This window comes from Bos indicus, chromosome 9 (assembly GCF_029378745.1).
Source record: "Bos indicus isolate NIAB-ARS_2022 breed Sahiwal x Tharparkar chromosome 9, NIAB-ARS_B.indTharparkar_mat_pri_1.0, whole genome shotgun sequence".
Taxonomy (NCBI): Eukaryota; Metazoa; Chordata; class Mammalia; order Artiodactyla; family Bovidae; genus Bos; species Bos indicus.
In genome coordinates, this window is record NC_091768.1 from 71,895,262 (window position 1) to 71,910,535 (window position 15,274).

General features: G+C 38.4%; 1 protein-coding gene across 14 annotated transcripts in view; it reads left to right on the plus strand.

Annotated features, from left to right (window-relative positions):
* The window catches only part of EYA4 (EYA transcriptional coactivator and phosphatase 4), a 365,716-nt gene that overhangs the window by 312,108 nt on the left and 38,334 nt on the right, over positions 1-15,274 (plus strand). For all 14 annotated transcript variants that reach the window (XM_070796186.1, XM_070796188.1, XM_070796187.1 and 11 more), the window contains 2 exons: positions 3,444-3,580; positions 7,249-7,332. In XM_070796186.1, the coding sequence (XP_070652287.1) occupies positions 3,444-3,580; positions 7,249-7,332 (221 nt within the window). The remainder of the gene's footprint in view (positions 1-3,443; positions 3,581-7,248; positions 7,333-15,274) is intronic.

Here is a 15,274-nt window from a genome sequence, read left to right on the forward strand (position 1 = left end):
CCCAAATATTTGTCAACAGAATGGATAAAGCATAGTATATCATGAAGTTCTAGCCATATTGAGGAAAAAACAAACTGTTTCAGGCTACAATGTGGGTGAATCTCAGATACAATGAGCAGTGCTTTAGCCAAACACTTATTCTAGTAAACTTTCTAAAAAAGAAAGTGCCTGGGACTTCCCTGGTGGCTCAGTGGTAAAGAATCTGCCTGCCAATGCAGAAGACACTGGTTATATCCCTGGTCTGGGAAGATCCCATGTGCCACAGAGCACCTAAGCCCATGCACCACAGCTATAGAGGCTGTGCTCAGGAGCCTAGAAGCGGAAACTACTGAGCCCACGGGCCACAACTGTTGAAGCCTGCATGCCCCAGAGCCTGTGCTCTACAATAAGAGAAGCCACCACAATAGGAAGCCCTCACACAGCAACTAGAAAGTAGCCCCTGCTCACCATAACTAGAGAAAAGCCCACACAGCAACAAAGACCCAGCACAGCCAAAAAATAAATAAATAGGGGGAAAAAAGTGCATGACACATCCTAAGAGTTTAATAAATGTGGAGCCATTCTTCATAGTTTTCTTCAAAGGCTGTGCCTTTACTTTCATCAGAAACACTTTTGTCCATATTTTGTCCAAATTCTTAGAGTCCTTTTAAGATCTTTCAGTAACTTAGAATCATTGATATCAAGTCCTCCTTCTGCTGAGAGTGAGACACTTCCTATGACCAGTTTTTTTCCTTTCTCCTTCTACTCTCTGACTCCCTTGTCGTCATAGCTGCTGGCTTCCAGTTCTTTTGAGTAGCTGAGTTGTTCCTGCCAAATTCCGTTGTTACGGATCCAGTCAACAATCAACCACCCATAACTGATGACAGTAATTTTAGGCTTTTGCAAGATTTTGTCCTTTCACCTCTTGCACTGTTGCAGGAACAAAACTACCTGATAAGAGTTAACTTCTAAAAAATTGATCTGTAATGGATAGAAAGACAGGTTTTATAGAATGTCAACCAAAAATTGGTTTACATTATAAGCTTAACATACGTGAGTTAATTTGAATCAGTATTTTACTTGAAAAAGAACATTTGATTTTTAGGACATAGTAACCTTTTTATTTTATAAAAATAACTGAAAATAGAAAACATTTTGTGTGATTTTTAAAAAATTAGTTGTGTGTTTAAATACCCCAAACCTCCTTTAATGTCTGCACAAGGAAGCTGAAACAGGATTTACTATGATATCTGGCTGTAGTCAGCATTCATAGCTAAAGAATCTTTTGTTTTGTTATTTACTCTCATACATTCGATAACAAAAACCCATGCAAGAAACTGTGCTAGCAGTGTTTTAAGAGCAAATAGTATTTGGAGCACAGACATTTCTTTGATGCTGCCTTGACATGCACGATGTTTCCCAAGAAAACATTTGACCATTAGAAATTATTAGAGGTTAGCTTTGTAAAAATTATTTACTTAGAATTTCTCGGAAAAAATATTACTTAAGTTTTATCTCGTTTGTTCAGATGTGTTTATTTAGATTAGTAACTGCTTGGCTGTTCTTGTAATTATTTTACTTTGATTTTTATGGTAAGGCATGAGAATCATGGAGAAGGAAATGGCCACCCACTCCAGTATTCTTGCCTGGGAAATCCCATGGATAGAGAGGCCTGGTGGCTACAGTCCATAGGATCAGAAAGAGTCAGACATGACTCAGCAACTAAACAGCTACAAAAACAACAACAGGAGAGTCATAACATCTTTATATTTAAAAACTGTGTAACTTTGATATTGTTTGCCGTTGGATTCTCCTAGACATTTTAACTTTATGCATATGATTTAAATTAAGTGTAAATTAGATTTACCTCGGTAATAAAAGGTAGCTGCTATTACTGATGTTTTAATATACAAAGAAACTAAGATTCAGGGAGATTGAATAAAACACTTGAAGTCGTACGGTAAGTTGGACTCTTGTTACTTGTGAGGTTTTACTGTACCTCGCTGTTGCCTCAGTTTATCTTAAAACCTTCCTCACAGATCTGCCACTGCTCCATGCTCTCCAACTCATCAAGTGCTCCATCACTTAGCTTTAGACATGTCAAACTTTCAGGTATCTGTGGGACATGCAGAACCCAAACATAAAGTCGAAACATAGGATTTGACCCAGTATGATGTATGCATCTTTGAGTAGAAAGTGACTAACCTATGAGAGGGTTAGATTGCCCACATGGTGTGGAGTGGGGAAAATGACCAAAAGATAGAACTACTAAATCCCAGCATGTGAGGAATGGTAGGAAGAAAAGGAGTCCGTGTCTCCTAGACAGAGAAGGACTCATGGAAAAAATTCTAGAAGATTCTAGCAGAGTATCAGCTACTAAGTGGTTCTGAAGAGGTGGTGTTTAAGAGGATTGATCATGTGTAGCACAGAGATCCAGGAAGGTAAAGACTGGGTCTATCTATTATTGTGTGTGTCATTTAAGTGGCTTTTGGAGACTGTGGCTAAGAATAGTTTTGTTAGAGTTTTGGTAAACTAAAGCTGGATTATGACAAATGAGATGTCAGAAAGTAGAGACAAATGTGAGATTCAGTTCTGTAGCCAGCAACTTCAGTCTGTACTAACTCCATTGCAGGGGCCTAGTAGGCACATGTAGCTACTCCAGATCCAAGTCCGCTCTAAGTGGATTTCGAAGACTTAGTGTGCAAAACAAATTATGTAAAACATACCATATTCATGTTTAGTATAGGTTGAAATGATAATGTTTTGAATGTATTAGAGCAATTAACATGTAAGAAAAAAAATAATTTTACATGTTGCTTTTTACATTTTTTTAAATGCAGCTTCTAGAACATTTAAAATTTTTTGTGTGGTTACATTCATGGCTCACATTATATTTCTATTGGACAGGACTAGAATGCCCTGTTCTTTTAAGAGACGATCCTTTAAAAAGAAAAGATAGCCAGTAAATAGTTTCTATAGATGCAAGGTTAAAGGGAAGGACTTTTTAATTTGTCTGTGCCTGAACCGCCCCCTCACCCCAGGAAAGGGAGAGGTTGAAGGGAAGATAAGAGAGTTTGAGCAGTGGAACATGGTTTCCCAGTAGGTGAGGCTCAGAAGTCATACTTGAATGTGGAGGAATGGGATCTTCTCTTCTGACATAAGGAGTTGCGAACAGATCTAAATTTAGATAAACATGTAGGTGGGGATAGAGACACGCAAGTTGAGAGCATCTGGAGTACAAAAGGTGTTCAGGTTTAATAGCTCACATATATCGAATCTAGGAGAAAGTGATGTGACCTGCAAAATTTTTTTACTAAATTAGGATTTTTGTGTATTTGGGATTATATCTTTTCTTTCTTTCTTTTTTGGTCATAAGGAGCTTTTTGTTAAGATAATTCATAATGAAGACTTATACCTGATCTAAAAATAAAGTGCTATTCTTGAACAATTTATGTTATTTACAGGAGAGTTTGATACTGTTCAAAGCCCCTCCACACCCATCAAAGATCTTGATGAGAGAACGTGCAGGAGTTCTGGGTCAAAGTCCCGAGGAAGAGGCCGGAAAAATAATCCCTCCCCGCCTCCTGACAGTGACCTGGAGGTATGCTGACTTATCTTTAACAGACGTAATAGGTGTTTTATTCTGTTGGGTATGTTCTATACTTTATAGTTTCATGAAGTTTCAAACTTAAAAGAAAAAGACGTATCATGAAATGAGTGGACCTACATGGAAGCTGGCATTTCACAGCTCTAAAATTGGAGATTTCATCCATTATAATACAAAATTGAAGACAGTAACTTAAAATTGATGCTTTACAAATTTCAGGCTGGAGATAGTTGGATCTTTTGATACAGAAGGCACAAATAGAAAATTATTATTTAAAAATAAAGCCATTGTGCGATAAGAAACGCTCTATTTGGGAGTAATAGGGTAATGAAAAGTGTTCACATAGGTCAGTAAATTTTAAAAGATAAAATTAATCTGTATGGAAAGGAAAGGTGGTCGTTGGATAATGAGAAAAATTCTAATCATTTGATACATATGGTAAAATGTTTATATCTGTGACATTTTCTCAAGTTGGGATGGATTTCTTGAAATATATTCATACTAAGCAGGCTGATTTTTATTACAAAAATCAGAAGAAACTGTTCTTAACCATAATGTGCTACTTCTTATGTAACTGAGTATTTTAATTATGAAAAAAAGTTTAATCTTCAGATTTAGTAAGGTCAAGGAATAGTCATTGTACCACTTCCTAAGACATCACTTCCTTGATGTTTTCAACTAAAAAAGATGCACGACTTGAAAGTTGCGAGTTAAGTTTTATTTGGAGCAAAATGAGGACTGCTGCCCCGGAGGCAGCATCTCAGAGAGCTCTGAGAGACTGCTCCTTAGCGGCAGTGGGGAAGGTCAATATATAAGGTTTTGGTGAAGGGGGAGTTCAATACCATTAAGCACTCATTTTACAAAAGGTTTTTTGTTGGTCATAAGGATCTGATGTCACCATGAAGGGATTTAGTGCTTCTCTAGACATGCTCAAAATTCTCTAAGCCAGGCTTCAACAGTATGTGAACCGTGAACTTCCAGATGTTGAAGCTGGATTTAGATAAAGGCAGAGGAACCAGAGATCAAATTGCCAACATCCGTTGGATCATCAAAAAAGCAAGAGTTCCAGAAAAACATCTACTTCTGCTTTATTGACTATGCCAAAGCCTTTGACTGTATGGATCACAACAAAAGATGGAAATATCAGACCACGAGACCTGCCTCCTGAGAAATCTATATACAGGTCAAGAAGCAACAGTTAGAACTGGACAAGGAACAACAACTGGTTCCAAACTGGGAAAGGAGTACTTCAAGGCTGTATATTGTCACCCTGCTTATTTAACTTATATGCAGACTACATCAGGAGAAACACTGGACTGGATGAAGCACATGCTGGAATCAAGATTGCCAGGAGAAATATCAATAACCTCAGATATGCCAATGACACCACCCTTATGGCAGAAAGTGAAGAAGAACTAAAGAGCCTCTTGATGAAAGTTAAAGAGGAGAGTGAAAAAGTTGGCTTAAAACTCAACATTCAGAAAATTAAGATCATGGCATCTGGTCCCATCACTTCATGGCAAATAGATGCGATAACAGTGGAAACAGTGTCAGACTTTATTTTGGGGGGCTCCAAAATCACTGCAGATGGTGATTGCAGCCATGAAATTAAAAGACGCTTACTCCTTGGAAGGAAAGTTATGACCAACCTAGATAGTATACTGAAAAGCAGAGATATTACTTTGCCAACAAAGGTCCGTCTAGTCAAAGCTATGGTTTTTCCAGTAGTCATGTATGGATGTGAGAATTGGACTATAAAGAAAGTTGAGTGCTGAAGAATTGATGCTTTTGAACTGTGGTGTTGGAGAAGACTCTTGAGAGTCCCTTGGACTGCAAGGAGATCCAACCAGTCCATTCTAAAGGAGATCGGTCCTGGGTGTTCTTTGGAAGGACTGATGCTAAAGCTGAAACTCCAATACTTTGGCCACCTGATGCGAAGAACTGACTCTTTGGAAAAGACCCTGCTGCTGGGAAAGATTGAAGGTGGGAGGAGAAGGGGACGACAGAGGACAAGATGGTTGGATGGCATCACTGACTCGATGGACATGAGTTTGGGTAAATTCCGGGAGTTGGTGATGGACAGGGAGGCCTGGCATGCTGCAGTCCATCAGGTTGCAGAGAGTCAGACATGACTGAGCGACTGAACTGAACTGAACATGAAGAGATGCAAAGACTGAGGCCATAAAATCTGTTCCTAAAAACATCCAACTATCTAAAGACCTGTCCTACCAGATTCCCTGGAGCATAGGGTGCCTCATTCCACCTTAACTCCCTCAGAGGTTGTTGAAGACCAACAGCTTATAGCAGCCTGGGGTTCAGTCTCTGTAGAGGCAGATGGCAAATGCTTTTGTTGTTCAGTCATTGGCAGTGCTCTTGGTAAGTGCCAATTTGTAGTTGACAATGTGAACAACAACAGTAGCATATTAAAATGCCTTCTGGAAGGCAGAGATGATTGGAGTGAGCTGGGCTAGGGAGCCTGCAGATTTTGAAGAAGAGGAAGCACTGGCCAGTCTCAAGGGGCCCCTGCATCACTGTCCCATGGAAGGTCAGCCAGCATTGCTACAGATCAGAAGTTTGTCCACTGCAGTCAGAACCCTGAACTTTGCGAGAAGTCTAATCTCAAAATGTTGATCAATTATTTGAAATCTTTCAAAACAGTGTGCAGGCCAAACAACATATCTTATCACCTAATGTGACCCAAAGGTCCACACTTTACAATTTGTATTTAGGGATTACTCATTGATTCTTTTAAATATTTTTAAAAGTTTAATTCTTAAAGTAAAATAGTGTATATTGTTTGATGCTGTTTTCACAAGTGTATATTTGCAATACTGAAAAAAGAGCTACCTAAATGCAGTGATGGTAGTTACTACCTAAATATAGTAAGCTAAAGATGATTTCCATTTTGTTTTTCCTTCTGAGTGCCTGATTCTTTTTTTAAAACATGATTATTACTTTTTTAATCAGAAAAAAAATTAATTCTTTGCATGAATTGCTAAACTTCATCATCTAAAATTTTGTAAAAGCACACTTTTATCATAAAATCCAAATTTGTCTCTTTGGAAATTAAGTGCAAGTAAACATTTGGATGAGTTCTTTCAGATTAGGACATCTGAATTAAGCTTATTATATTTATTTGTCTCTCTTCCTTCTAGGTTTTACAGGAAATAAATCTGGCAAATTTGGGGGAAAAAAAATAATAGAGTAGCATTTGTTGTTCAGCCACTAAGTTGTGTCCAAGTTTTTGTGACCCCATGAACTGCAGCACTCCGGGCTTCCCTGTCCTTCATTATCTCCCAGAGTTTGCTCAAACTCATGTGCATTGAGACAGTGATACCAACCAACCATCTCATCCTCTGTTGGCCCCTTCTCCTCCTGCCCTCAATCTTTCCCAGCATCAGGGTCTTTTCCAGAGTCAGCTCTTTACATCTTGTGGCCAAAGTATTGGAGCTTCAGCTTTAACATCAGCCCTTCCATGAATATTCAAGGTTGATTTCCTGTAGGATTGACTGATTTGATCTCCTTGCTGTCCAAGGGACTCAGTTTTCTATACGGTAGTGTCAAGATTATAGCCAACAATAAAGCAAGGTGCTTTCTACCCGTAAAGAGATTTCTCTTTCCTTAGAACTTAATGGTTCTCTGGTTTTTATCTTTTTCTCCAGCGTGTGTTTGTCTGGGACTTGGATGAAACCATCATTGTTTTCCACTCACTGCTCACAGGATCTTATGCCCAGAAATATGGCAAGGTAAGGATTCAAGAAATTTGAATTTTATTTGTTAGAATAAAATTCTAACAAATTTTAGAATTTTAAAATTTAGAATTTTATTAATTCTAATAAATTAGAATTTATTAATTAAAATTTTATTTTGAATAAATTTAAAAGCCATTTAAAATGCATTGAAGTGTTTTTATTGCAGCCTATCAAATCTGCTCTTATTTATTTCTAGTAGCTCATTGTTATTCAGCGTGAACTGAAAAATTTTATAAAACATAATTTAAAATTGTATTCTTTTTTCCTTCTTCATTATAACTTTTAGTTTTTTATATAAGAAACCAAGCTTCTTACTCTGACGTAGTTATTTTAGAAAATGTTTTCATAAATTGAAATGGACTTTAAACATTATGAAATGTGTATTATCTTCTAATACGGGAACTTTAAGAAATTGTTTGAATTAGCTTGTTGCACCAAATGTTGCTATGAAATGGCATTTGAAGTAAGAAGTAATCTTTTGTCTTTCAGATCCTTTGGATTTATGAATATAATTATCTTTTGGTAACTTTGAGGAAGCATATTTTAGTGACTGAGGGTAATATGCCTTCACACACAAATATTGAGACAGATGGTCACATTACTTTCCTTTGTCTCTTGCCATTATTTTTATAGTTCACTTGCTTCTCGTATCAGTGTTGTTTTATAGGCATGTGAGGTTGTTTCAAAGACTGATGCACCTACAACAGACTTTTCGGCTGGAAACACCATTTGAGTCTTTGTTTCTGTAGGACTCATAGTCTAACAAGAGTCAGTTCACAGCATGACCTGCCTTTGATCACTGTAGTCAAAGTTGTATCTGACCGGTCCCTTTTCATATGATGCGGAAGTGTCCCCTTAAATCTTTACAGTGTCACACTATTTTATAGGGTCTCATGTCAGCTCAACATGCAGTGTTTACAACTTTGTTAAGCTTTGTCTTCTTGTTGTTGTTGCTGTTCAGTCACTTAGTCATGTTCAACTCTTTGTGACCCCATGGACTGCTTTATGCCAGGCTTCCCTGTCCATCACCATCTCCTGGACCTTGCTCAAACTCATGTCCATTGAGTCTGTGATGCCAACTTCTAGTGATAAATTAATTTCACTAAAGCATTACCTCCTAAATTGCACTCTTAGTGAATCTTCTGTGAATTATAGTATAGGTAATGAAAGTTGCCCCCACAGTCAGTCTCTCCGATCAGGAAGCTTCCATAAGCCTCTTATCCTTCTCCATCAGAGGGTAGAATGAAAACCACAATCTCAGAAAACTAATCAAACTGATCACATGGACCACAGCCTTGTCTAACTCAATGAAACTATGCGCCATGCTGTGTAGGGCCACCCAAGACAGACAGGTCCTGGTGGAGAGTTCTGACAAAACGTGGTCCACTGAAGAAGAGAATGGCAAACCACTTCAGTATTCTTGCCTTGAGAACCCCATGAACAGTATGAAAAGGCAAAAAGATATGACACTGAAAGATGAATTCCCCAGGCTGGTAGGTGCCCAATATGCTACTGGAGATCAGTGGAGAACTAACTCCAGAAAGAATGAAAGGATGGAGCCAAAGCAAAAACAACATGTGTTGTGGATGTGACTGTTGATAGAAGCAAGGTCCTATGCTGTAAAGAGCAACATTGCATAGGAATCGGGAATGTTAGGTCCATGAATCAAGGTAAGTTAGAAGTGCTCAAACAGGAGATGGCAAGAGTGAACATCAACATTTTAGGAATCAGTGAACTAAAATGGACTGGAATGGGTAAATTTAATTCAGATGACCATTATATCTACTACAGTAGACATAATGTACTATATTATATCTACTATAAGGCAAGAATCTCTTAGAAGAAATGGAGTAGCCCTCATAGTCAACAAAAGAGTCTGAAATGCAGTTATTGGATGCAGTCTCAAAAATGACAGAATGATCTATGTTCGTTTCCAAGGCAAACCATTCAATATCACAGTAATCCAAGCCTATGCCCCAAGTAGTAAGGCTGAAAGCTGAAGTTGAATGGTTCTATGAAGACATACAAGACCTTCTAGAACTAACAGCCCCAAAAGATGTCCTTTTCATCATAGGGACTGGAGTGCAAAAGTAGGAAGTCAAGAAATACCTAGAGTAGCAGGCAAATTTGGCCTTGGAGTACAAAATAAAGCAGTGCAAAGGCTAACAGAGTTTTGCCAAGAGAATGCATTGTCATAGCAAACACCCTCTTCCAACAACACAAGAGAAGACTCTACACATGGACATTGGCAAATGGTCAGTACTGAAACCAGACTGATTATATTCTTTGCAGCCAAAGCTAGAGGAGCTCTATACAATCAGCAGAAAATAAGACCAGGAGCTGACTCTGGCTCAGATCATGAACTCCTTATTGCAAAATTCAGATCTTAAAGTGAAGAAAGGAGGGAAAACCACTAGACCATGCAGGTATGACTTAAATCAAATCCCTTATGATTATACAGTTGAAGTGACAAATAGATTCAAGGGATTAGATCTTAAAAAGTTCCTGAAGAACTATGGATGGAGGTTCGTGACATTGTACAGGAGGCATTGATCAAGACTGTCCCCAAGAAAAAGAAATGTAAAAGACAAAATGGTGGTCTGAGGAGGCCTTACAAAGAGCTGAGAAAAGAAGAGAAGCAAACAAAGGAGAAAAGGAAAGATATACCCCATTGAATGCAGAGTTCCAAAGAATAGCAAGGAGAGATAAGAAAGCCTTCCTCAGTGATCAATGCAAAGAAATAGAGGAAAACAATAGAATGGGATCTCTTCAAGAAAATTAAGGATACCAACAGAGCATTTCATGCAAAGATGGGCACAAAAAAGGACTGAAATGGTATGGACCTCACAGAAACAGAAGATATTAAGAAGAGGTGGCAAGAATACACAGAAGAACTGTACAAAAAAGAGCTTCACAACCCAGAGAACCATGATGGTGTGATCATTCACCTATAGCCAGGCATCCTGGAATGCAAAGTCAAGTGGGCCTTAGGAAGCATCACTATGCACAAAGCTAATGGAGGGGATGGAGTTCCAGTTGAGCTATTTCAAATTCTAAAAGATGATGCTGTTAAAGTGCTACACTCAGTATGCCAGCAAATTTGGAAAACTCAGCAGTGGCCATAGGACTGGGAAAGGTCAGTTTTCATTCCAATCCCGAAGAAGGGCAATGCCAAAGAATGTTCAAACTGCTGCACAATTGCACTCATCTCACAAGCTAGCAAAGATGTTCAAAATTCTCCAAGCCAGGCTTCAACAGTACGTTAACTGTGAACTTCCAGATGTTCAAGCTGGATTTAGAAAAAACAGAGGAACCACAGATCAAATTGCCAGCTTCTATTGGTTCATAGAAAAAGCAAGAAAATTCCAGAAAAACATCTTCTGCTTTATTGATTACACCAAAGCCTTTGACTGTGTAGATCACAACAACCTGGAAAATTCTTCAAGAGATGAGAATATCAGACCACCTGACCTGCCTTCTGAGAAGTCTGTATGCAGGTCAAGAAGCAACAGTTAGAACTGGACATGGAACAACAGACTGGTTCCAAATCCGGAAAGGAGTACGTGACGTCAAGGCTGTATATTGTCACCCTGCTTATTTAACTGATATGCAGAGTACATCATGCGAAATGCCAGGCTGGATGAAGTGCAAACTGGAATCACGATTGCTGGGAGAAATATCAATGACCTCAGATACGAGAATGACACCATCCTTATGGCATAAAGTGAAGAAGAACTAAAGAACATCTTGATGAAAATGAAAGAGGAGAGTGGAAAAGCTGAATTAAAACTCAGCATTCAAAAAATGAAAACCATGGCATCTGGTCCCATCAGTTCATGGCAGATAGATGGGGAAACAATGGAAACAGTGAGAGATTTTATTTTTGAGGGGCTCCAAAATCACTGCAGATGGTGACTGCAGCTATAAAAGACACTTGCTCTTTGGAAGAAAAGCTATGACCAACCTAAACAGCATATTAAAAAACAAAGACATTACTTTGCCAACAAAGGTCCATCTAGTCAAAGCTATGGTTTTTCCAGTAGTCATGTATGGATGTGAGAGTTGAACCATAAAGAAAGCTGAGAGCCGAAGAATTGATGCTTTTGAACTGTGGTATTGGAGAAGACTCTTGAGAGTCCCTTGGACTGCAAGGAGATCCAACCAGTCCATTCTAAAGGAAATCGGTCCTGAATATTCATTGGAAGGACTGATGCCAAAGCTGAAACTCCAATCCTTTGGCCACCTGACATGAAGAACCGACTTATTTGAAAAGACCCTGATGCTGGGAAAGATTGAAGGTGGGAGGAGAAGGGGATGACAGAGGATGAGATGGTTGGATGGCATATCCAACTTAATGGACATGAGTTTGAGCAAGCTCCAGGAGATAGTGAAGGACAGGGAAGCCTGGCGTGCTGCAGTCCGTGGTGTCACAAGCAGTTGGACGTGACTGAGCGACTAAATTGAACTGAATGAAAGTTGCTAAACAGATGAAAGATAACAATTTCGTATAATGAGCATTTCGAAAAGGGAGTCTTCCACAGAGTTATAGTCGAGAATGAACTTGTGGTTGCTGGGGGGGAAGAATAAGGGGAAAGGATAGTTAGGGAGTTGAAGATGGCCAGTACACACTGCTGCATTTAATGGATAACCTAGAAGGACCTACTGTATAGCACAGGGAACTCTGTTTATGTGGCAGCCAGGGTGGGAGGGGAGTTTGCGGGGAAATGGATACATGTATATGTGTGGCTTAGTCCCCTTTGCTGTTTAATTGAAACTATCACAGCATTGTTTGTTAATTGGCTATACCCCAATACAATAAAATGTTAAAAAAAAAAAACAGACTCTATATGCAAAACAAAAAAGCAAAAGGAGTCTTAGCCCCTTTATCACAATCATTATTATCTTAATTCAGTGGTCTCCAGGATGGATGCTTACATGTCACATACACACAAGGTGTTTCATTGAGATAAAGAGAAAATATATTGACATGTGTGTATGTATACACACACATTTATGCCCCACAATTTCTACTGTTGTCTGTTTCACACTGCAGGTACATGATAAATACGTGTAAATGATTACAACTTTAAAAATATGTATGTGATTTATAAATAAATTAACTGTATATGAATTTGGGGTACACACTCAAATTCTATTACTGATAGAACATATAGTGTAAAAAGTTTCCAGACAGCAATTGAAAGCATTTTCTTCTGCAATAATTTTAGCTTGTGTGGCATATGCAATAAATCCTGTTGAATTGATTGCACTATTTATATGCTGAGTTTCATATTAGATAAATTTTTACAATTAACAGTCTAACTTGAACACACAAATTCAAATAAAGTTCCCTTCAAAATAGTCACCATTAGAGGCTATACCTAAATATCTGCATTGCTTCCATTGTGCCACATCAGTGGTGGAACTTGTCTTTGGGAATTATCTTTAGATTGTTAAAATATTTCCTGATTTCAAACCTTTATCCTTTTGTGGTAATCATGATCTTTAGAAATAGAAGAATAATTTTGAACCCAAGGCAATAAACAAAGAACACAGTTAAAATCTCTCCCTCCCTCTCTCTCTCTCTCTCTCTCTCTCTATATATATATATATGTGTGTGTGTGTGTGTGTGTGATTTTGTTTTCTTTTTGTCAAAAATATTTTAAAATTTTTACCATGCCAGAACTGAGCACAGACTTACATTTGGGATAAGGAGGAGCTCCAATAAAGTAGCAAAAAAAAAAATAACATCATTTGAAAAAAAAGAACATCAAATCATGAGGCCGCTTTTGCATGACTCAGAAAATGGCTCTAAGAGCAGTTCCAAAAAGCCTTCTCCTGCTTCCTTCATCAGTGACCTGTCACTGAAATAACCATCACCTCCTGGGATAGCCCCCTGGTCATGCAGCATTCATTTCACAAACAAATTCCATTATTTTAAAGTATTATCAAAATGCTGTGTTCACATAGAAAACAGAGACATTCTGTATGCCTACAGAGGCTTGAAGCAGCAGAGCTTGCAGAGTGGGCAGGGCAAAGCGACGGAAAGAAGGGCTCTACTGTTTATTTAATACCCATGATGTGCCAGGGGTTAAGCGTCGCAAACATTTTAAGGGGTGGGTTGTTCTCCCCAGTCTGTACATGAGGAAAAACGCTCAGAGAGGGAATAAGATGTGTGCAAAGTCACAGAGCTAGACAATGGCGGAGATGAATTCTCGGGCCCTGGACATTTGACCCAAACCCCCTGTTGTTTCTGCTAATAGAACATCACATGGCATAGACAAGTAAGCTACCATGAACACAATATATCAGTGACATTTCCTGAAACAAGGATGGGCAATTAAGTATGTATAGGCAGTTGTGTGAGTTCTCCTTTAAGTTGGAATAATTCTAAATATCTTCTCTCAGATCACTGGGATCGTTTTCCATCAAAAGGAAAAAACTTAAGAAATATTCAGTGAAACAGAACGTCCAGACAGATATCCGTACAGTGGTACAGAACAGCAGAAGGATCAGGGGCATGTTGGAAAGGTGTGGGAAGATGAGCCTACATTTCTGCCTGCCACATGGTAGCACCTGTGTTTGGTATTTCACAAGCAGTAGGGACTGGGGCTAATGACAAGAGCCTTTGAGTTGGACAGACCTAAATTTGAAAGCCCAGTGCTGATACTTACAGCTTTCTGATCTTGGGAAAATTAATTCTTCATTCTCAATTTCTGTAAAATGGGAATAATATTGTCTTATAGTGAATGAGAAAGTGCTAACATGTTAACAGCCTAGCAGAACATTTGATGTGAATTGTTGCTCTAAAAATTGTAACTGTGATTAGTCATTTTCACAAATGTTACCCAACTTAATGCTCATAACCCACTCTGCTGTAATTTATTGTGAGCCAAGTTCTGTGGATGAGGAAACTGGGTTTTTAGGGTTTGAAAAAATCAACCAAGGTCACAGAATGTTAAATGCTGGTACAAATATTGGAAACTAGGTCCTTCTCATAACACAGCTTTGTCCTTAATACTGTTCTCTGCTACAGGAAGGGGACCTGCTGTAGCTGACCATGTTGAATAATGGTTTACTCAAGGAAATTTGAAAAAATTAGAGTGAAAATATTTTTAGGCTTAATATTTTCAAATCAAAATGAAAGTACCTTCATTGAGTTCCATGAAAAACAACTTAGATGACTTTGTTTATTGAATTATTGCTTATTTATTTTTAAAAGTAATTTGGTCGTTGACATTTTTTTTTTTAATTTTACTTTTTTTTGCAGTAGGTTCTTGGTGGTTATCTATTTTAAATATAGCAATGTGTACATGTCAATCCCAAATTCCCAATCTATCCCCCACACCCTTACCCCCCTGGGCAAGTGGGGACCATAAGTTGGTTCTCTAAGTCTGTGAATCTATTTCTGCTTTGTAAGTAAGTTCATTTGTATCCTTTCTTTTTAGATTCCATACAGAATTGATGTCATATCATAATCATTGATATTTTTCTTAATATCAGTAAGGAAATTGGTGTAGTCTAGCTAGTAAGACATGAATATCTTGGCATATTAAGAAGTGGCTTAATAAGGAATGTTGTTTTATCAGACCCAACTTCTGAAGCTGGGGACCACATGCACTCAGGACACATTTGAAGGGGACAGAGAGGACATTGGGTCATCTCAACTCTACCACATACTAGAGCTCCAAGAACAACTGTGTTCATCTAACAAATATTTACTTATCAACAAATATTTACTCAACAGAGGCAGACATGCTTCCTGCTCTCAGGGAGCTTACAAGCAAGTGAAATTATTTCAGATTGTGGTAGCTGCTTTGAAGACAATAAAAACTAGGTCAGATAGAAATTGATGGGGGAAGGGAGGTGACTGGGGAGGTGACATTGATACTGAGACCTGAATTACAAGAAGGCGCTGCCTACAGATTAGGCGGGG